At 39.5% G+C, this 22371-nt stretch overlaps 1 protein-coding gene across 4 annotated transcripts in view; it reads right to left on the bottom strand.

The window, feature by feature from the left end:
• PIWIL4 (piwi like RNA-mediated gene silencing 4) overlaps window positions 1-22371 on the bottom strand; it is a 46749-nt gene that overhangs the window by 13129 nt on the left and 11249 nt on the right. For 3 of the 4 annotated variants that reach the window (XM_088140585.1, XM_088140589.1, XM_088140586.1), the window contains exons 6-12: window positions 21834-21955; window positions 20411-20491; window positions 16237-16431; window positions 14918-15029; window positions 14146-14269; window positions 7696-7813; window positions 4905-5016 (exon numbers count right to left, since the gene is read on the bottom strand). In XM_088140585.1, the coding sequence (XP_087996711.1) occupies window positions 4905-5016; window positions 7696-7813; window positions 14146-14269; window positions 14918-15029; window positions 16237-16431; window positions 20411-20491; window positions 21834-21955 (864 nt within the window). The remainder of the gene's footprint in view (window positions 1-4904; window positions 5017-7695; window positions 7814-14145; window positions 14270-14917; window positions 15030-16236; window positions 16432-20410; window positions 20492-21833; window positions 21956-22371) is intronic. The other variant, XM_088140588.1, reaches the window with a different exon arrangement.

Genomic DNA, 22371 nt, shown 5'->3' with positions numbered 1-22371 from the left:
AAGAGTGAAGCGGCTGGGCCAAAGCCGAAAGGACGTTCAGCTGTGGATGTATCTGGAAGCGAAAAGAAGGTCCGATGCTGTAAAGAACAATATTGTATAGGTACCTGGAATGTAAGATCTATGAACCAAGGCAAGCTGGATGTGGTCAAACGTGAGATGACAAGATTGAACGTCGACATCTTGGGAATCAGCGAACTGAAATGGACGGGAATGGGTGAATTTAATTCGGGTGACCATTATATCTACTACTGTGGGCAAGAAACCCTTAGAAGAAATGGAGTTGCACTCATAGTCAATAAGAGAGTGGGAAAGGCAGTAATGGGGTACAACCTCAAAAACGACAGAATGATCTCAGTGCGTATCCAAGGCAAACCATTCAATATCACAGTCATCCAAGTCTATGCTCCAACCACTGATGCTGAAGAAGCTGAAGTTGACCGCTTCTATGAAGACCTACAACACCTTCTAGAACTAGCACCAAAAAAAGATGTCCTTTTCATCATAGGGGATTGGAATGCTAAAGTAGGAAGTCAAGGAGTAATCGGAATAACAGGCAAGTTTGGCCTTGGAGTACAAAATGAAGCAGGGCAAAGGCTAATAGAGTTCTGTCAAGAGAACAAGCTAGTCATAGCAAACACTCTTTTCCAACAACACAAGAGACGACTCTACACATGGACATCACCAGATGGTCAATACCGAAACCAGATTGATTATATACTTTGCAGCCAAAGATGGAGAAGCTCTATGCAGACAGCAAAAACAAGACCAGGAGTTGACTGTGGCTCAGATCATGAGCTTCTTACTGCAAAATTTAGGCTTAAATTGAAGAATGTAGGGAAAACCACTAGACCACTCAGGTATGACTTAGATCATATTCCTTGTGAGTACACAGTGAAGGTGATGAATAGATTTAGAGGATTAGATTTGGTAGACAGAGTGCCTGAAGAACTATGGACGGAGGTCCGTAACATTGTACAGGAGGCAGCAACTAAAACCATCCCAAAGAAAAAGAAATGCAAGAAAGCAAAATGGCTGTCTGATGAGGCTTTACAAATAGCTGTGGAAAGAAGGAATGCGAAAAGCAAGGGTGAAAGGGAAAGATATAAGCAACTGAATGCAGATTTCCAGAGAATAGCCAGGAGAGATAAGAAGGCTTTCTTAAATGAACAATGCAAAGAAATCGAGGAAAACAATAGAATGGGGAAGACTAGAGATCTCTACAAGAAAATTGGAGATATGAAAGGAACGTTTAGTGCAAAGATGGGCATGATAAAGGACAAAAAGGCAGGGACCTAACAGAAGCAGAAGAGATTAAGAAGAGGTGGCAAGAATACACAGAAGAACTATACAAGAAAGATCTTAATGTCCCTGATGTCCACGCTGGTGTGATCACTGACCTTGAGCCAGACATCCTAGAGAGTGAAGTCAAGTGGGCCTTAGGAAGCATTGCTAACAACAAAGCTAGTGGAGATGACAGTATTCCAGCTGAATTATTTAAAATACTAAAAGATGATGGTGTTAAAGTGCTGCACTCAATATGCCAGCAAGTTTGGAAAACGCAACAGTGGCCACGGGATTGGAAAAGGTCAGTTTACGTTCCAATTCCAAAGAAGGGCAACGCCAAAGAATGCTCAAACTATCGCACAATTGCACTCATTTCACATGCTAGCAAGGTTATGCTCAAAATCCTACAAGCTAGGCTTCAGCAATACATGAACCGAGAACTACCGGATGTACAAGCTGGGTTTCGAAGAGGCAGAGGAACTAGAGATCAAATCGCCAACATTCGCTGGATCATGGAGAAAGCACGAGAGTTCCAGAAAAATATCTACTTCTGCTTCATTGACTATGCAAAAGCCTTTGATTGTGTGGATCACAACAAACTGTGGCAAATTCTTAAAGAGATGGGAATACCAGACCACCTTACCTGTCTCCTGAGAAATCTGTATGCGGGCCAAGAAGCAACAGTTAGAACCGGTCATGGAACAACCGATTGGTTCAAAATAGGGAAAGGTGTACGACAAGGCTGTATACTGTCACCCTGCTTATTTAACCTATATGCAGAGTACATCATGAGAAATGCCAGGCTGGAAGAATCACAAGCCGGAATTAAGATTGCAGGGAGAATCATCAACAACCTCAGATATGCGGACGATACCACCCTAATGGCAGAAAGTGAAGAAGAACTAAAGAGCCTCTTGATGAGGGTGAAAGAGGAGAGTGCAAAAGCTGGCTTGAAACTCAACATTAAAAAAACTAAGATCATGGCATCTGGACCCATCAATTCCTGGCAAATAGAAGGGGTAGAAATGGAAGCAGTAACAGACTTCATTTATTTGGGCTCCAAGATCACCGCAGATGGAGACTGCAGCCATGAAATTAAAAGACGCTTGCTCCTTGGGAGGAAAGCTATGGCAAGCCTAGATAGCATATTAAAAAGCAGAGACGTCACCTTGCCGACAAAGATCCGCATAGTCAAAGCTATGGTTTTTCCAGTAGTAATGTATGGCTGTGAGAGCTGGACCATAAAAAGGCCGAGCGCCGAAGAATTGATGCCTTTGAACTGTGGTGCTGGAGAAGACTCTTGAGAGTCCCCTGGACTGCTAGGAGGTCAAACCAGTCAATCTTAAAGGAAATCAACCCTGATTGCTCATTGGAAGGATCGATAATGAAGCTCAAGCTCAGATATTTTGGTCACCTAATGCGAAGAGAGATCTCTTTGGAGAAGACCCTGATGCTGGGAAAGATTGAAGGCAAAAGGAGAAGAGGACGGCAGAGGATGAGATGGTTAGATAGCATCACTGAAGCAATGAGCATGAAACTGAGCAAACTCAGGGAGGCAGTGAAGGACAGGAAGGCCTGGCGCAATATGGTTCATGAGGTCACGAAGAGTCGGACACGACTTAACGACTAAACAACAACAAACAAAGCCAGAAGGTGATTCCGTCCTTATAATTTTAATGCAGGATAAATTAAGGAAAGTGATGCCCCCCCCCATCACATACACACTGAGTATCACCTGAGGGCAGGAAAAACTACCACCAATTGCTTTTAATGCATGGCAGGTCCAGAGCTGGGCCCAACTGTTGGGTATAGGTAGTTCCCAGTTTAAACACAAGTTCTGTTCCCAAGGTCTGTCCTTAAGTCAAATTTGTATGTAAGTTAGAACAGTATTATTGTATAATACTGTATAAGTAATATTGTGTAATGAACTCAAATCATTGTCTATTTAACTCGAATCATTGTGTATTTAACTCAAATTTTGTTACAAAAGGCTCCATTCATTCTTAACTATGGGTCATCTGTAACCCAGACGTTCTGAACCCGGGGACTACCTGTATTCCTCCCCAAGTTTACAGTATTTGCTTAGAGTGTAGGAGACATCAGATGTCTGCCTCTGCAGAGATACTGGAAAACGCCAGTCAGGCATTATTCAAGCTCCTTCTATACATGGGTTTAATGCTCTTTTGAAAGAGGGCTAGACCTATGTTTAAAAAACAGGACAAGGACACAATTCCTCAGCTGTGCAGAAGGTTGATTAAACTGGAAAAGCCGGATGGGTTCTGCCTGTCATGTGAGGCTGGTTGTGTCCAAATGAGCACTTTACAGATGTTCCACCGCTTCTTCTGACAAGGAGTTTCACGCAGCCTTACTTTTTGCTATTTTTTATAAATTAGTGGAGGGATACAGTGCCATTTGCCTACCCCTACACCAATTTGCATCCTCCTCCTTCTACTTCTGAGTGCTGCCAAATACAAGATCTGCCTGAGACAAGAAATAAAGCAGCTGAGCACTCCAACCTTGCAGGTATCATGGAAGACTCTTCGCCTGGACCATTTTCAAACTGAACAGCATCCTCATGAGGAAATGAGCTGAGACGAGACTCAAAAAGTGCTTCTTATTTTCAGTCTCTGGGCACCAGGCACTTGCACCTAGCCACCATCCTCATTCTCTTACTTTCTGCAGTAGTTTCCTGTCCCCGTACAAATGTCATCACTGCTGTTCCCTATCTGGAAAGGATGGAGAAAGGAGAGGCCGGCCGGGGGGTGGTGACGGAGAACCAGTAGCTCCAGCCAATTCCCCCCGCCCTTCACTTCCTCATTGCACTTGCTTTCACACACACACAAAAAAAGATTGTTGGAAGGAGTGGCAAAGCGCCCTCTGATTGCTCCAAACAATTGGGGAATGTGGCAAAGGAATACGGCAACTTGGCTTTGAGACAGAAATCTCAGGAGCAGGGAGGCAAGATGACATCTGAATTCCCATGAGGAGAAACTGTCTGTCCTGGAACTTCAGAGGAAGCACTCCAAGACTGTCTCCTGTTTTCTCTGGAGCTACAGCTGAGCCAAAAGTTAACTGCCTCTGCTTGTGAGAGTCTCTGGAACCCCAGCAACACTGTGGGATGAAAGATTGGTCCCGCCCTTATCTATAGAAAGGGCTGTTGTCTATACATTGCTGTTACTGCAGAGGTAACCTGAAAGGGGGACTGGAAACCCCTTATGGACGTTTTGCTGAAAAAAGAAAAAAAAGAACTTTATGGGATGGATGATTGGAAAGGGTAGACTATGGAAAGAAGGAAATTATGGTGTAACCTTAGAGAGGGTAAAATATATACGTACTTGTAACTGCTGTTAAGAAGATCAGAAGCCACTTCTTTATAACTTTTTCTTTTTCTTCTCCATTTCTTTCTTTGCACTTTTTTTCACTCATTACTTTTTTTTTTACTTTCTTTACTTTTCTCTTTCAAAATTCGTATTGTTTTTATTCTATTAAAATTTCTTTCATAAAAAATTATTTTTTTTACATACATACATACATATGAGTTAACCTGAAACGGAAGGCAATATGAGGAGGTGGCATTCAACAATATGAAGTAAAATGCGAATTAAGCCTGTATTACTTACTGTCTCATTCTGCATGAGGACTTTTTCTGAGGGGACCACACGACCAGTCAAGGAAGTCTGACATCCAATCTGCAACCCCCAGTTTTCTAATTCTAAGCGAGCATCTTTATTTCTGAAAGAAAATTGCAACCCTAAAATCAACTGGATCCAGAATCCTTTGCATACTTTTCAATTATACCGACCACCAGGAGGCAATACATGACCACTTTCATCTTTAGTGGGACTTATCAGACGAACACAGCAAGATTTTATTCTATGACATTCAAGCCCTCTACTGGGAATTGAAGTCATGGACCACTAACTTTAGATGACTATATACAAGGCATTAGCCTTAGCAGCTACCCAGGTCCTGATGCTCAGTGGTGTTGCAAGAAAAGATATGTGGAATTTATTTGAATGGTATGTACAGTCCATCTTCCCTTAAACACTCAAGAGAGAGAGACACAGATGTTACATTATGCCATGCCCCTACGTACAAACCTTCTCAGATCCCCCAATTTAGTGCACTGGGGGTTGAGTGAAAGCTGTAACATCAATGAGTACATTAATTATAATTCTGAGTAGGGATGAGCAACTCTACCAATTTCATTTTCCTCAGTTTGCCATTTTTGCAAATTATCATAGTTAAGTCAAAGCTTTATTTTTGTAGTTCTATCACATTTGGTTTGTAGTACTTTGGAATTTTTTTTCCACACTCAGCATTTTTCTGCATTCTTCCCCAAACACGCACATTTTTGTTTGCAATTCTGTTATATGTTCCATTCAGTTTTTGCAAAAATATTATACCCTCTGATATAACTTGTCCTTACTATTATTTTCATGCCGTGAAAATATCTACAAGCTCCAGCTAAAAACTTGGCAGATGCCTTTTGGGTCAACAGGTATTTCCGAACAATTTTTGACAAGCACAAATTTAACCTGACTTAATATATATTTATGGACTCCAACTGTTAAAATTCTTGGCAATATCCATATTGGCTGAGGAATTCTTGGGGTTGAAGTTCATATGCCTAGAAAGCACCCAAGTTGGGGAAGGCTTCTTTAAGTTATGAGTAACTGTGGCCAGTCCTAATTTATCTTGGAGAGAATGGCGGCTGGGAGAAACGCCAGCATTGTAAAAAGCCCTTACAGAAATTTAGGAAAGTGCTCCATCCAACTGTTCATCAAAATGACTGGATTCACATAAAATATTTAACCAGCTCAGTTAAAACCTAACAATTGCAAAAGGCACAGCAGTTGCATTCACACACCATGCTGACCTGGACTAGTTGTAATTTAAGTTAATTGCTTTCACCATTTATCATGTGTTTAGGGTTAGGGTTAATTTAGGGTTCAGTGTATTGGGTGAACCTAGAAAATGGGTTAATACAGTAATCAAGTTGTGAAGGTATGTAACTCCAGCCTAACAGTAGCAGATGAAAGTGAAAGAGATGAATGATAGAAAACAATTCAACACAATAAACAGGAGAATGAATATCTCTCTCTCTCTCTCTCTCTCTATTATTATATTTACATCCCACCTTTCCCCCTGAATTTCAGTGTATGATTGTCTCCTTAGGTTTTCTCCACAATAACTACTTGTGAAGTTGGTTCACTTTGGATGGCCAGTGTGATGTAGCAGTCGCACACTGGACTAGCACTGGGAAGACCCAGGTTCGGTTTCATTGCCAACCATGGAAAATCACAGAATGACTTTGAGGTGGTCACTCTCTCAGCCGAACCTCCCATGCAGGGTAGTTGTTTGCGGAAAAAATAGGAGGGACACACACACACACACACACAACCTTAATGTATGTCATCTTGAGCTTCTAAATAGGTATATATCTAATAAGTAAATAAACAAATAAACAAATAAATGATATTTCTGGAGAATATTCTTCAGAATGGAGGGAATTCCTCTGAAACTCCATTTGTGTTTCAGACATAGCCCCTGTGTCTCTGTAAACTGATGATGATTCTTTAACTCCATCTAGTGGATAAAAACACAGAAGAAGCAAGTCTGTACAAGTTGAGAGATCTGAATCCTGAATTCAATGAGACTTAACTTCTCTGGAGACATGGATGATTCTCTTCCATCATAAATGTAATTATTGATGTTGAGTGATTTTTTTTTTGACATAAAGTCAATTGTCACCTTATGTCAATCCCAGCAGGACTTAACCATCACTCTTTCCTGCAACAAGATGTGTTACCTATTCTTCTAGTTAACTTAAAATATTTCTAAACCATTTCCTCATCTGGATGCCCACAACCAAGAAGGGAGATGCTGCAGTAGGCCTTGGAAAGAGGATCAAGCTGTCCTGTAAATCAGCAATGGTCAAGTTTAGTATTGCCAGGAACCACTCATATAGAAATGCAAACTGCAACCCAGCTGGAGACACCTTGTTTTCTATCTTGATGCCTTCTCTTAAATATCCAATTACCTTAATATAATTAGAAAAAGATAAAATACTATGCAGTATATGAACTTAGGCCTAGCATAATTATATATTTCTGAATGCATTATGTAGAAAATCCAAAAATAAAAATGCAATTATCAAAGTACAGAATATCTCCAGTTCTTTTTTTTTAAGTGGAAATACTTTTCAAATGCAGCTTCATGCTGGAAATTTAAGAAAAAAAACTGAAAAATCAGCAGTTAGTTAATTTGTCTATATATCAATCTGTGCAATAGTTCTATGCTCTTATTTTATTATTTGTTTTTCCCCAAAACATGCACTTGTAAAAGACTCAAATCCAAACACTGTGGATGTATGGTTAGGCAACAGGACCAATCTTGATGGAAAATTACCTCTGAATGTTGTCAGCAAGTCTAGACAGCTGTAGGTGTCTGTATTCTGGGGACAAATGAGTCTGTTGAGCGAAATCTCTCATCAAGCCAAAGTCTGAAGTTGCACGTCTGCTAAGGCCTAACGAAAAAAAACGGGATATTTTACGAAGCCATAAATCAGTATGTGGCACTTGGGATCAACAGAATGGTGAAAATCAATGTCAGAGGTGTTATGTCATTACGGTCAGAATTGATGATCCTGAGGTCATCCCAAAGGATGTAAGGAGAAAAAAAGGTAAAGCTCAATTCTTGGTGCTGATACAGCCTTCCTCCAGTCTGGCCTGGGATTTTATAGTGGTCTCCTATCCAAGTATTAACCAGGTCTGAATTTTGAAATCAGTCACATGCTGCAACCTAGCTGGGCTCCTCTCCTTTCATCTGACAGCTCAGACCTAGAGGACTCTTCCGTACACTTTCCCAGTCACACATGACTAAGGAAGAGCCAAGGGCTCTTAATTCTAGAGTCAACAGCAAGCATGTATGCACCTAGCAAATCCTTGGCTCTTCTAAGCCCATTTGAGGTCCCAAATGGTCATAGGCAGGCACAGATGCTGGAACAACAGCTCTCCTGATCAGAGTTCTAATACTGCTTGTAAGCCACCTGCAGTGAACTCTCCAGGGTCCTGATGCTGCTGGGGCCAGAACCTCTTCATGTGTTGCCACTCTCTGTGAATGACCAGTCCTAGTTGGCTTCCTTGGGGTCCTCAGCTAGACTAAGTCACGAGATATGATTGAAAGGTAAGCAGAAGATGTGTGAAAACATCCCATCTTCTATCTCTATCAACAAGGAGTATTATTTACACTTTGCTTGTACAGTGTAAATATTTTTACATTGTAAGTTGAATATTATATATGTAAGTTACAATGCTTGAAAGCCAGTCTACACATTCAGAATAATCCTACGTTATTATTTAGATCGCAATGAGAAGTGGGATGGGCTGCATTACATAAATATGTCCCTAATACATACACACACACCCCTTTAGAAAACATGTATATTACAGAGTACTACTAACATGGCCTGCAAAGTGCTAATTTTCAGCCCAATCTTTATTTGTATTAAATATGAGACTTCCAGAAGGATCGGAGAAGAGCAACCAAGGACATGCTGCAAACTGAAAAACAAGCACCACGTTCAGACACAGATATACATCCCAGTTTATAGCAGCCTACTCACAACATGCCATCACTTTTTATCTTATTCCCTCTCATGGTATTTTATATCTTTATAAAAGCCACTGGGCCAGGTAATCCAGGGATATGGAATGACACCGTATCAGCTACAAGCTTAGCCCAACTTCTGGAAACTTCCCAGGGAGATTGCCACAGTGCTTTACAGAGGGCACTGTCCTTGACAGCAATTGAGAGTCTTCACCTATTCTAGAATCCAGCTGCCGCAATTCTGGCTGACACCTCAGTTGTAACAGATTTCACTGGCTCCTTTACCTGAAGAAGCACCCATTTCCATGACAGCCAGCCCAGCACATATAAACAATGCCATAAATATATTTGAAATGTAGTTTTATTGTTACTGTTATTGGGATCAAGAAACAGAATCCAAGATGGAGCTATACAGTGATTGGAAAAACTTTAATTTTGAACGGAGCTCCAGAAATAAAGAGAAATTTGGACTCCACCTTTCTCCTTCATTTCACAACACAGAATGGATGCCATCTACTCCTGTAAAAATAAAGCAAGCCATGGACTTTTACTATTTTAGTAAAAGAAAAACCCATGAGGTCTCACAAGGATAGGAATCCACCACAGCAGGGTATATGAATGTAAGGGTGTGGGGGGAGGGTGCACATCTGCCTGAATTTTTATATATAGCATTTCTGCTGTAACAAATTGAAATTACAGAGTAGTAAAATTAAAATAAATGTTAAGATATGAAATGAAATAACAGCAAGTATAACAAGTAAAAAAAAAACTAAGCTAAATTGTCTGGTACAGCATGTATACTGTCCTGGTCTTAGTTATGAGTGTCAGCATGCACAAATTTCTCGAAAACTGGCTGCAGATCAGGCAAAAATTTCCTATTTTTCCTTTGATTGATGACAACAAGGAAGTGATATTTGTAATGATTAGGTCACAGAAAAAGTCATTCGATTTTTTTCCCAGGGTTCAGTAGAAATTAAAAAAAGACAAACAGTGAAGCAAACAATGAGATCCTCAATCACATCTCCTTTACACAGACAGAAGCAAATGTTAGAGGGGATTTTCGAACTCTCGCTTCAAGTATTGCTGATGGTATTAAAGCATCTCTTAATTGTGGACTTAAGTTGTCATAAGGTATTCATAACAGAAAAGTTGTCATAAGGTTTTCACAATGGAAAATTTTGATTCAAGAAAAACATGACAACACTGCAGTGCTTATCAAGGCATTTGAATTGCACAGTTAGTAACGCACTTCTTGGCCATTTCCTTGGTGGTTCTAGGGGAGGAGACTGGCAAATGACTGAAAAGAAAATCCATATATAAAGTGAAAGGTTAACCTGCATTTACTCCAGGAAGCCTTTTTTTAGTTATCTGAGAAGGAAGTATGTATTACTAAAGCCAGTAATTCAAGATTTTTAGATGAGTTGCTGCTCTTAGAGGTTACCCTAGTTTCCACCTGAAGAAGCAAAGATGGGGTGTATTTAGGTATACCTACAATGATTTTCACGATTTTATTCTGGTGTGATTCTGAGACTGAAATCTCACGGGAAGAGCAGACACCCCACATCTTGACCCCACATAATATAGAGGGTTAGAACTTTACTTTGAATAAAGTGCAGGCTGCTCTGAAAACCACCCCTTTGCCACCAAAATGTTCAAATAACAATTTTTATATTTATTTAGTTTTTATTTATATTTCAAATTTGGACACTGCCCATCTCACAACAATGCTTATTTTGTGAGTAAATATCTGCTTTGACTCTCAAAGTTTGACTGCAGAGAACCCAAGTCTTCTTCATAGGAAAATAAAATACCAAGGTAATGATAACAAGTGACTTGATCAAATGGAGCAGTATTCAGATGCCATCAATGGTGAGAATTAGAACCTCTGAAGATTATTACCTTTGATTTATCATAGTTGATTATGAGATCACTTTTCTGGCATTAGTTTTCAAAGAAGGATAGCCTCATAGTTCAACCAAGATTTGGGAAATGAAGATCATGTCATCAGCTCAGAGTTACGATGTCAATTTTCTATCCGAAATCTTTTGAGAAAAAAGGCTATCTCCATTAGGCTTGTGATTGCATCATTTATAAAAAAGCTAAATAAAAAAGGAGCAAGAATGTATCTTTGCTTCACTCCATTAGTAGTGGAGATATCATTTAAAATAGAATCTGTTATTGAAAGTCTAAGGCAAATCCTAGTATTTGAATATAAAACCTTTACCAATATCAGTCAGCACTGGTTTATTGTGGAATTTTGAAAGCTTGTAACTCTATGGAATCATAAAGGTCTCAAAAATCAATAAAAGCTGTGTTTATGCTGTTTGACATACTCTTCTTTTAAATTATTTAAGATAAACACTTGGGCTATTGTGGAGTAACTGTTTAAGACCTGCTTGTTCCTCTGCTATGTTCATATTTTATATATACACACACACACACACACACACACACACACGAAACTCGAAAAATTAGAATATCGTGCAAATGTTCATTTATGTCAGTAAGGCAACTCAAAAGGTGAAACCAATATATGAGATAGACGCATTACATGCAAAGCGAGATATGTCAAGCCTTACTTTGGTATAATTGTGATGAGTATGGCGTACAGCCTATGAAAACCCCAAATTCACAATCTCAGAAAATTAGAATATTACATGACATCAATAACACAAGGATTGGAAATAGAACAATATTGGACCTCTGCAAAGTATAAGCATGCGTATGTACTCAGTACTTGGTTTGGGCCCCTTTTGCAGCAATGACTGCCGCAATGCGGCGTGGCATGGATGCTATCAGCCTGTGGCACTGCTGAGGTGTTATGGAAGACCAGGATGCTTCAATAGCAGCCTTCAGCTCCGCTGCATTGTTCGGTCTCACGTCCCTCATCTTTCTCTTGGCAGTGCCCCATAGATTCTCTATGGGGTTCAGGTCAGGCGAGTTTGCTGGCCAATCAAGCACAGTAATCCCATGGTCATTGAACCAGGTTTTGGTACTTTTGGCAGTGTGGGCAGGTGCCAAGTCCTGCTGGAAAATGAAGTCAGCATCCCCATAAAGCTCGTCTGCGGAAGGAAGCATGAAGTGCTCCAAAATCTCCTGGTAGACGGCTGCGTTGACCCTGGACTTAATGGAGCACAGTGGACCAACACCAGCAGATGACATGGCTCCCCAAATCAACACAGACTGTGGAAACTTCACACTGGACTTCAAGCATTGTGCATTGTGTGCCTCTCCATTCTTCCTCCAGACTCTGGGTCCTTGGTTCCCAAATGAGATGCAAAAGTTGCTCTCATCAGAAAAGAGGACTTTGGACCATTGGGCAACAGACCAGTTCTTTTTTTCTGTAGCCCAGGTAAGACGCTTCTGACATTGTTTGTTGTTCAGGAGCAGCCTGACAAGAGGAATACGACATTTGAAGCCCATGTCCAGGATCCGTCTGTGTGTGGTGGCTCTTGATGCACTAACTCCAGCCTCAGTCCACTCCTTGTGAAAGTCCCCAACACTTTTGAATGGCCTTTTCCTGACAATCCTCTCCAGGCTGCGGTCATCCCTGCTGCTTGAGCACCTTTTTCTACCACACTTTTCCCTTCCACATAACCTTCTATTGATGTGCTTTGATACAGCACTTTGGGAACATTCCACTTCTTTTGCAATTACCTTTTGGGGCTTTTCCTCCTTATGGAGGGTGTCAATGATGGTTTTCTGCACAACTGTCAGGTCAGCAGTCTTTCCCATGCTTGTGATTCCTACTGAACCAGCCTGAGAGACCATTTAAAGGCTCAGGAACCCTTTGCAGGTGTTATGGATTCATTAGCTGATTAGAGTGGGACACTTTGAGCCTAGAATATTGAACCTTTTCACACTATTCTAATTTTCTGAGATTGTGAATTTGGGGTTTCCATAAGCTGTACGCCATAATCATCACAATTATATCAAAGTAAGGCTTGACATATCTCGCTTTGCATGTAATGCGTCTCATATATTGGTTTCACCTTTTGAGTTGCCTTACTGACATAAATGAACATTTGCACGATATTCTAATTTTTTGAGTTTCACCTGTATATACATACATACATACATACACACACACACACACACATAATATATATTATATAATATAATCTTCTATATATAAGCTAATATATCTTCTATATAATCTATCTATATATAATCTTCTATATATGATATAATACATCATATCTCTTCTATCTGAACGAAAGATATTTGTTATATAGTTTTGCCACTACATCTATCAAATTAATAGGTCTACAGCTGCTGGATTTATGCCAGTGCCCTTTTCTAAGAGGGGAATAACAGTACTAGTATGCCAAACTTCTGAAAGTCAACCATGAGTGTTATTTAGATAGAACAAAGCAATTAGAATGGGAGCCCACTCTCTTTTAAAGCATTTGAACATTTTGGAAAGAAGACAGTCCTCCCCAGGAGCTTCATTCAGGTTTAGGTATCTATCAGCCAATCTACTTCTAAATGTGGAAAGGGGGCAAGGATCAACCCTGGCCAGCTTAGCAATTGGTGTCCTATTTTCTAAGGACTGAGATTTGTTGAATATACTGGTAAAATAGAGTGATTATGGGATTCTAGAATACAAGGGTGACAGACTTACTCTTACTTTACCATTCACTATTTGCCACAAAGTTGTCATATCGTTTGAATTTAGAGCAATGACCCACAGATACAGGTTAGCAACTTACACATTCTCTTCCATATACATTCCACTGTCATAATGATGAGCATTTTGTTAGTAACAGGCTGATCTTCAGGAGAGCAGAAACTCTGTTAGAAACACACAGGAAAGTTACAAAAGCCGTAGGGTTGCTAGGGAGGGAGGGAGGGCAGTCCATTCTCTGTGGAATTTATTTTCTAGTCCAGTTGTAATGTGTGTACACCCCAGAGACTGAAGTTATATTCCTAGATGCTCCTTGGATTTCTAGGTGTTGCAGGGAGCTTCACAAAGACTCGAAACTGCCTTTGTGATCCATCTAGAATGGTGGCATATATTGATAGCTCCCTGAGGCTTCAGATAGACATCTTTCAAAGACTTGCTTAAGATCCATTACCTGGGGAGGCCAAGAACTGAAACTGGAGTTTTCTGCATGCAAAAAACTTGTGCTGTCTTTATGTCTTTTCTATATTCTTTTCAAACCAGAAACTTCATCTCTACCTCTTAAATACTGCAGAACTGGCTAAAGTCAAGCTCAGAATGCTGAATGAGAGAGGCTGCTGGTTTACCTGTCAAGTAGCAGAGTTCTGGAACTAGATGCACCAAACGGGATTCAGCAGAACTGCTGCCTTTACTCTTCAGTTGGCTAACAAGCATTGGTTGATTCATATCAGTCAAGACTACATCGTACTGCTGTTCACAGAAATATGAAATCAGAGGTAAGCGAGCATGATGCTGTAGATGAGCAACACATTATAGCTAAAACAAGACTTTCCACTGAACAGAATGTGTTGCTTTCCTAAGTACTTAAGACATTTCCTAAGTACTTAAGACATTTACTTAACTTGATTTCCCCTATATTTTTACAGCTACTTTCTAGGTTTGTGCAGTGCTCAAGATCTGAACACATAAAGGTGCTTTAAAGTGTGTAAGAGAGCTCATGTAATGCCTGCCTACCACTCTTTAAAGAAACTGACTTTTCCTACAATCAAATGGTTGCCCCTGATGGCAGTTACATGATCCCAAGAAAACAAGGGTTGGTTAAAGATTTGACAAGAGGTGCTATGCATTTGGAATAAACTTTTTCTACTTAAATACAAAGCAATGCATTTGTATTTTTTCTGTTCTTTTATAGTTTTTTTTTAAATTATTATTATTCTATTTAGACAAAGCACCAGAAGAGTTTTTTCAATCTGGTATCCTTCAGTTCTGTTGGATTATAACTCTGGGCTAATGTCACCAATCTGAGAATGCTAGAAATTATAGTCCAACACAATTAAGGATACCATATTTACAAATACTGAAGCAGTGTCTTCCAGCAATATTCAGGTTCTCAATTACCTGTTTGTAGTAATCCTTGTAAGAGATCTGAGTGCCATCACGCTTCTGGAACATATCTGTTGGTTTCACAGACCACTCAATATCATCAATGCGATATGTTTTGTTGTTGTACCTGAAGTGTCAAGTAAAAAAATCTAAATATTCTAAATATTCTAGGTATTCCCTAGTGTGACCTGACATAACTCTTTCCTCCACACACCTACTAAAATCAATTCAAATGAATGGTAGATCATTAAGTAAAATAAAATAAAACATTAAGTTTAAGCAAAAATGCTGTTCTCTTGTGAAAAATACATGTTGCCCCATTTCGGAAGAGACAAAGTATAATTATGCATGATATGTGTCTTGTTTTATTATGTTTTATTTGTCAGTCCAGATTTTTGTTTACTTAAACATATTTTTATTTACTAGTCTCGTTTTATATTTTATGAATGAGATTGATAAATAAAATGTATACAAATTCCTACTGTAAAATAGTCTAAAAATTATCCTTGCAGATATCAGAACATTATAAAAGTATGATTAACATTACATGAGATACAACAGCATCACTTAAACAAAATAAAACCAGCCAAGGTTTATTTTTTCCCATTCCTGTAGGAAAACAGCTCTGAAGGGTAGGAAGAAAAATAATCTCTGCAAGTAAAGCTATAGAAAAACAGATTTGCTTCTTCCCAACATTAACCATACTCCTTAGATTAGAGTGCTCAGAAAAAATTCTGGATCATTTGCAAGGAGGGAAAAATACTTTTCAAACCCAAATTAGGATACTGAAAGGATGAAATATAGTAACAATAAGCAGGCTTATACAAGAAAAGACAACGAGCAAAACTTCTGGTCTTAGAATGTGTTTTGAAGTATCTTGGTCTAGTTGAGAGAACTCAAGATTCTAGTAAAACAAATAATAAAATTGATGTGATTTGACCAGGTTGATATATGACTGATTTTTGTTGCTGTTGCACATTATATTGTTTATTTGGCAGGTATGTGAGGCTATTACATTTTAATTGTTATTGGATTGGAATGAATGCTGCTTAAGAGAGAATTTTATGACTGAAGCAACACATAAGCCTAAGAAAGAAATCAGTCAGTCAATCAATCTGGCCATTTCTGATGATTATGCTCTCAGCTACAAGTTCTACAAACTGTTAACTGACAAAGAATAGGATTCTTACAGAAGTAAATTTTTAAAGCTGCAATATAAAACTACAAAATGAGTCAAAATTCTGGGTCTGTTTACTAATTGATGTTAGCAACTGAAGCGAACATGAAGTTACTAACACTTGAAAGATGCCAGTTTCCATAGGGGTAAACTGTACCTCGTAAGAACGATACGCCCCACCAATTCCTTCTCACAGATTTCTGCAAAACATGCCCTCTCTGCATTATACAGATTAGTCATGAACTCCAAAACATTTTCACTATGAAGGACTTTGTGGCTCACGTCTGCGCAGAGCATTACTCTGTTCTCAAATTGCCCAACAGACACAGCAAATCCTGGCCAGAGAGTCAGCCTAAAATGGGGAGGAAAAGACATTCTGAGTCAATCTAATACACGGATTCTGAGCAGCCTGGCAAAGAACAGAAGAAAATATCCACATACATACAAAACAAAGGAAGCTATGGATGGCAGAGAGCCCCCAATTTTTTCGTCATGAAGCATTCTGAAGTAGAAAAGGGGCATCTAGAAGACACTTTGAAGCTGCATTTGGATTTTTAAAAAAAGTCATGAAATCTAACATCAACATCACTCTCTCAGCAATTCACAAGGAGCAAACACAGATGGCAAAAGTTGTTGTTGTTTCCTTAATGTAGTGGAGCTGTAACATAACTCCGACTGCAGGATTGGGGAAGAAGCTATGACTTGAAAGTGAGTGTGAGTTAGATGGCATCGGTGGTGGCAGCCATCTTATTTTGATCTCATTTGATTGTTTTAAGTTTATGACGATCTCATGTTTGGTTTTTTAAGTAGGGTTTTACTTGTTATGATTACAGCATTGTAAAGTGCTGTGACTCCATTAGATACAGTGGTCCAGAGACAGAGTAAATGAATCAATACATAAAGGAGGGGGGAGGGGATTTGTGGATTACATGCAACCCTGAATCAATTCCTTTGTTGCCCCCAGAGAATCTTCTATGTGAGTATTCTCAGAACTTTTTGGGAAAAATGCTTTAAGCCCCTGCAAGGCTTTAGTCCTCACCCCTTTTCCTGTATTAGACTGGGGGGGGTTACCCCCTCCCAAATGCCTCAAAAGGATCAAACAGCTTAAGGTTAGAATGCCAACCTTTGGAAGCAAAACAACAACACAATATGGCTCCTGACCTCCAGAAAACTACTGATCCCTTAGATATTGCTATATATATGGTGTCCTTCGGGTTCGAAGAAGATCCGCTGTTGGGTAGTTCATCTGTGGACATGGAGGTGGCTCTGCAATCCCAGTCTGGAAGCACAGTCTAGCACAATGGGGACACTGGAAGTCCATTGTGGTAGTAACTGCAGGTGTTGTTCTGTGATGCCGCTCAGTTTTCTATCAGTTTTTGGCAGTGCCTGTCTTCAAAGCCAGTGGAGGCTTCACAGCACAGGGCTCGCCAGCAGGTTCTGTCAGTAGCTACAGCTGGATGTCACAGTGGTGTAAGGTTTCTTTCCGTGTCTCTGTAGCACTTGCATGGTTGACCTGGAGGTCTCTTCCCAGACTCCAGTACACTATAGAGCTACTGGCAAGGCATATGGTGGTCATCCATTCTGATGACATGTCCTACCCACCATATCTAGGCTCTGATAATCAGGCAATCTGATAATAATTATGTTGCTATATAACCTTCAGCATTCCCCATCGCTGGCTGTGTTGATTTTGATGCATGATGCTGACGTTCAGCAACATCTGGACAACTATAAGTTCCACTTCCTTCCTCTACTACAGGTAGTCCCCAGGTTAAGAATGCCCCGTTTACAGATGATCCATGGTTAAGAACAGAGCCTTCTGTAGCAAAATTCAAGTTAAATACACAATGGTTTGAGTTAATTACACAATACTACTTATACAGTATTATACAATAATACTGTTCCAGCTTACGTACAAATTCATTCTTAAACTGGGGACTACCTGTACTGAAGCAAGCAACCTCTGACCCCAGAACCATAGGAACCCCCCAAATCCTCTTTTTGCAGTCCTTCAAACCCCTCCGATCATGACTGTATCTTACACTTTCTTCAGTTTCATGCCATTTTCAGAGGGAAATAGATAAAAACTACAGTACAGCATAATCCTAAAACAGGCATATTAAAAAGGAAAGCCCACCTCCACAACCAAACACACTTATATGTGTGATAACCACTTTGGATCTCTCATCCTTTCAAAAATCTAAAGTGGGGCCATAAAATTGTCCACCTGGTCCTATTAGATTGGGCAGGTAAACCAAGGAGGCTACCCTAAAAAAGGCAAACCAACTGTGGAATATATATTTATAAAGGATTTTTAATAAAAGAAAATCTTGATAAAAACAAAGTAAATGACAACCTGTTCCCAAAGACAAGAAAACAGTTGTAATTTTTAAGCTAAAAATAAGACAATGCCTACTTCACCAGCCTGTAGAGTCCTGGATATGCAGTGAGAGTTGAAGGGACAAAGCAACAGCTAATTGGAGCATAAACTCTGCTTATTGCTAAGAAACTTGTCCTTCAGTGTTAGAAAGATACATTTGTGGACCCAATTACTCAGTGGACTGAAGACGTGACATTAATTGCATTTATGTTGCTTCACAGATATAAATCATGTATGGATGACTGTAATGAAATATGCAATCTTTTATTGAAAGTATGGTGTAAAACTTTGTATAATATATGCATGTATGAAAAGCTTTCATGTAAATAAAATGGTATACAAGTTATCTTGCTTTCTTTTTTCCTTTTTTCTTTTCTGTTTTTTAAAATTTTTCTGTTTAAAGTCAAAAAATTAAAAAAACGAGTGCTAAAGATGACTGAAAGATGGGTACAAAGCTCCTTCACTGATCTGTACATGAGACATAATAACAAAAAGAAAGGGATCAATCTTGTTATATCCACCACTCTAGTGCCTTTACTTTGACCATCCATGATGTGAGAAACCTATGAGAAAGATGTTTGCAGGAAGGATACTACAATAGGGGCCGATGTTAAAAGCCAGGGAGCCCCCAGGGTCACATCCATACTTAACGCTGAACTCACTGGCTGTCATGGCCAGCTGGGACTCTGACGAGGAGACCACTGACCCACAGAACACCATTGCTCCACGAGCTGCATTGGGTTATCAGTTTGCTTCTGGGTCCAATTCAAGGTGTTGGTTATCACCTTTAAAGCCCTACATGGCATGGGACCAGGTTACCTGAGGGACCGCCTCTCCCCAACTTCATCCTGTCCCACCCGATCACACAGAAAGGGCATGCTCCGGACCCCCTTGGCAAAAGAGCTCCGACTAGCGGGGTCCAGAAGGCGGGCCTTCTCTGCTATAGCCCCCGCCCTTTGGAATATCTTGCCCCCAGAGGTGAGATCAGCCCTCTCACTCCTGGCCTTTCAGAAGGATCTGAAGACCTGGCTCTGCCATCTGGCCTTAGGCGAGGAGGGAAGTCGTCAAGTGTGGGGTTGGCTAGCCCCTTAGAGGCCTGGCGTTGCTGCCTTGAACCATCGGCCTCCTGGATTTTTCTTTATTTTTTGTAATTGTGATTATAGGTTTTTAATTGTATATTTATTTATTGTTTTTAATGAGTTGTGAGCCGCCCAGAGTCCCCCATTGGGGGGAGATGGGCGGGGACAAATTTAATAAATAAATAAATAAATAAAAATAAATTTGCACTCATAGTTCCTTTGCTGCTTGTTTATTCTTTTTTTTTTTTATTGCGACACCCCCTCCTCCAAGTTGCCTGCACCCTTTGGGGGACTGCAATCCACAGTTTGAGCATTAAGCCACAAGAACCAGGATAAAAAAAAATAGATGAACTAGGGTTACTTAACCAGGGTTAAAACTAGCCATGCTCAGCACACTTTGTACATGCAGGGTCTAACTAAAGTTTAGCAGACCTAGTTAAGTATGTCATATGAATCCACTCAGTGTGGTTTATCAGCTGAGAAAACTATATTCATTATTAGTTAACAATGGATCAGTTAACCATAGCTAAGTGGTATGCATGCATAGCTTCTGGGTCATTTTGGGTTACTCCTCATCCATTGACACAGCTTACCTCACAGGGTTAATGTGAAGATAAAACCGGAAGAAGAATTTCACATACTCAACCCTGAGCTCTTGGAAGACCTACCTGATGTAAATTTAATAAATAAAACAACAAATTGTTAATAGACTACAATCTATTTACAGATAAAATGGATATTGATCAAATTAATGGATAACATTGATAAAAATTCTCAACAGATAGTGAGTTATTCATGGATAAAATAACTGAGTTAATTTGCTACAGAAATATTTAGGCTGCAAAGATTTCAGGATGAGCTGGCCAACTTACTTGTGCTGAGGGATTTCCACTGGATCAGATGGACTGTAGAAGTTTCGTCCAATCTGATACATTGACAACTTTTGTAAAACCCTGGATATTAAATATAAGTGTATTAGCACACTTTGGAGCAAAAATCGTATCATTTCAAAACTGATAAATTACAATATACACATTCTGCAATCTAACCAGGTATTAAGTGTTCATCAAAGGTTCTTCATCAAATTGTAGAAAGGTAACAAGTCAACTGCTACAAGGTTTGACCCTTTACTCTTCAATATTTTTATCAATGACAGGGATGAAGTGGTGAAGAGAATGCAAGCAAGATTCTGTTATTATAGCCACTCTCAATAAAAACTGCTTTAGCCTTCCTGTGCAGTTGATTTCCTGGTCTGGTCTTCCTAGTAAGGCTGACATAAATCCTGCAAGTCTGATTATGCAGTACCTCCTCCCCCTTCTTATACTCCTGTGAATTAGGGAGGCATCTGTCTGAGCCTTTTCTGTCTATAGCAGACTTAAGATATGTTTTGCCCCTTGTTGTTTTGGTAATGGAACTTGCATATCTCTGTCACGCTCATCTTCCTTACTCTCTACCCAAGACAGAATGGAGCAGAGTTTGAATATCCAGAGGCCTCTTGAAAAGGAGACTTAAGATTCCAATCTTCAGCCTACAGGTTCTGCTGCAGGCTGCTTTAGCCGAAGAACAATTTCCTAATCACGGGAAGTAATCATTCCAATTTCCACTTTAATGTACTCTGGTCTAATGTGTTCTAGGTATCATACCTCAAGAAGGACTCTTAAAAATTGAACAGGTGGAAAGAAAGTCAACAGCAATGAGCCATGGACTAGAAATTACAGCAAGTTCTGTCAACATTGATTAAAGGTGTTGGCTATTTGTAGCCCTGATGAAAGATTAAGGGATATGGCATAACTCTCTAAATACCTGAAAATATGTCACGTAAAAGAAGGTCAACACCTCTTCTGTTTGGTTCCAAAGATACAGAATGATGGATTAAAGTGACAAGAAGATAGATTTCAGTTCAATGTTGAGAAAAACTAACTATAAGAGCGGTTCAATAGTAGAACAATTACCCAGAGAGGTTGTGGGCTCCCCTAACCAAATGTGTTCAAGTAGGGGCTAGATAGCAATATAGGAAGAATGCTTTATTTTGGATTTCCACATTGCAAAATTTGAAGAAAGACCAAACCAGAAAGGAATCAGTGCTCTGAACTGCAGTTTGGTCTGAAGATATAGATCAGATCAGTTTAGTATTGGAATTGGCAGATAACCTTTACTTCACATATTCCTAATTAGGAGTACCACAAAACATATAATAAATAGCAATTTACAGTATGAGACACTTGAATAAGAATTTAGTCTAAAACTGGATCTTCTTTCCTTCTCTCTGCCCCACCCCCATGCCCAAAGACTCACTTTTTAAAGAGGAGGTTTAAGAACTGAATGCACACAGGATTGCTGGAAAACAGCTGTTGAGTTAATGTGATTGTTATCTTTACATGATTGCCTCTTTGGGTTTCACAAGACAGTTCTGTGACCTAGGAAGAAGGGAATATATGATGTGTGTGGTTTCTCATTTAACACAAAAAAATTCAATTGCCAGAGATCTAATACAAACTGTTATATTGTACAACTCCTTCCTGGTTTTTTGGAGAACACTAAAGCTTATAAAGGTGTTTACAAAAAATCCCTTTATTGTTCTTTCATTTTTCTTCTGCCATTAAATAAGGCAGGAGTCTGCTTATTTAACTTACAACTGTGTACCAACGTTGTTTGTAACAATGAGTAATGAAAGACAATAAAGAGGGTAAAGAAGGGTTTCACACTGAGCTGATTCAGATGTCAGAATAAACCATGGGTTATGGGAACAAATCAGAACAAGTCCCACCCTTTCATGCTCCACTTCCCTCTGAAAGAGAGCATGAAGAAGAATATTACAAAGAAATCAAATTGT

The sequence above is a fragment of the Python bivittatus genome, unplaced genomic scaffold (genome assembly GCF_059951505.1).
Source record: "Python bivittatus isolate LINGU-HERP-01145 unplaced genomic scaffold, Pbiv_v1 ctg000340_np1212, whole genome shotgun sequence".
Classification (NCBI taxonomy): Eukaryota; Metazoa; Chordata; class Lepidosauria; order Squamata; family Pythonidae; genus Python; species Python bivittatus.
Note: the sequence above shows the minus strand (reverse complement) of the source record. Positions and strands in the feature narration are given on the sequence as shown.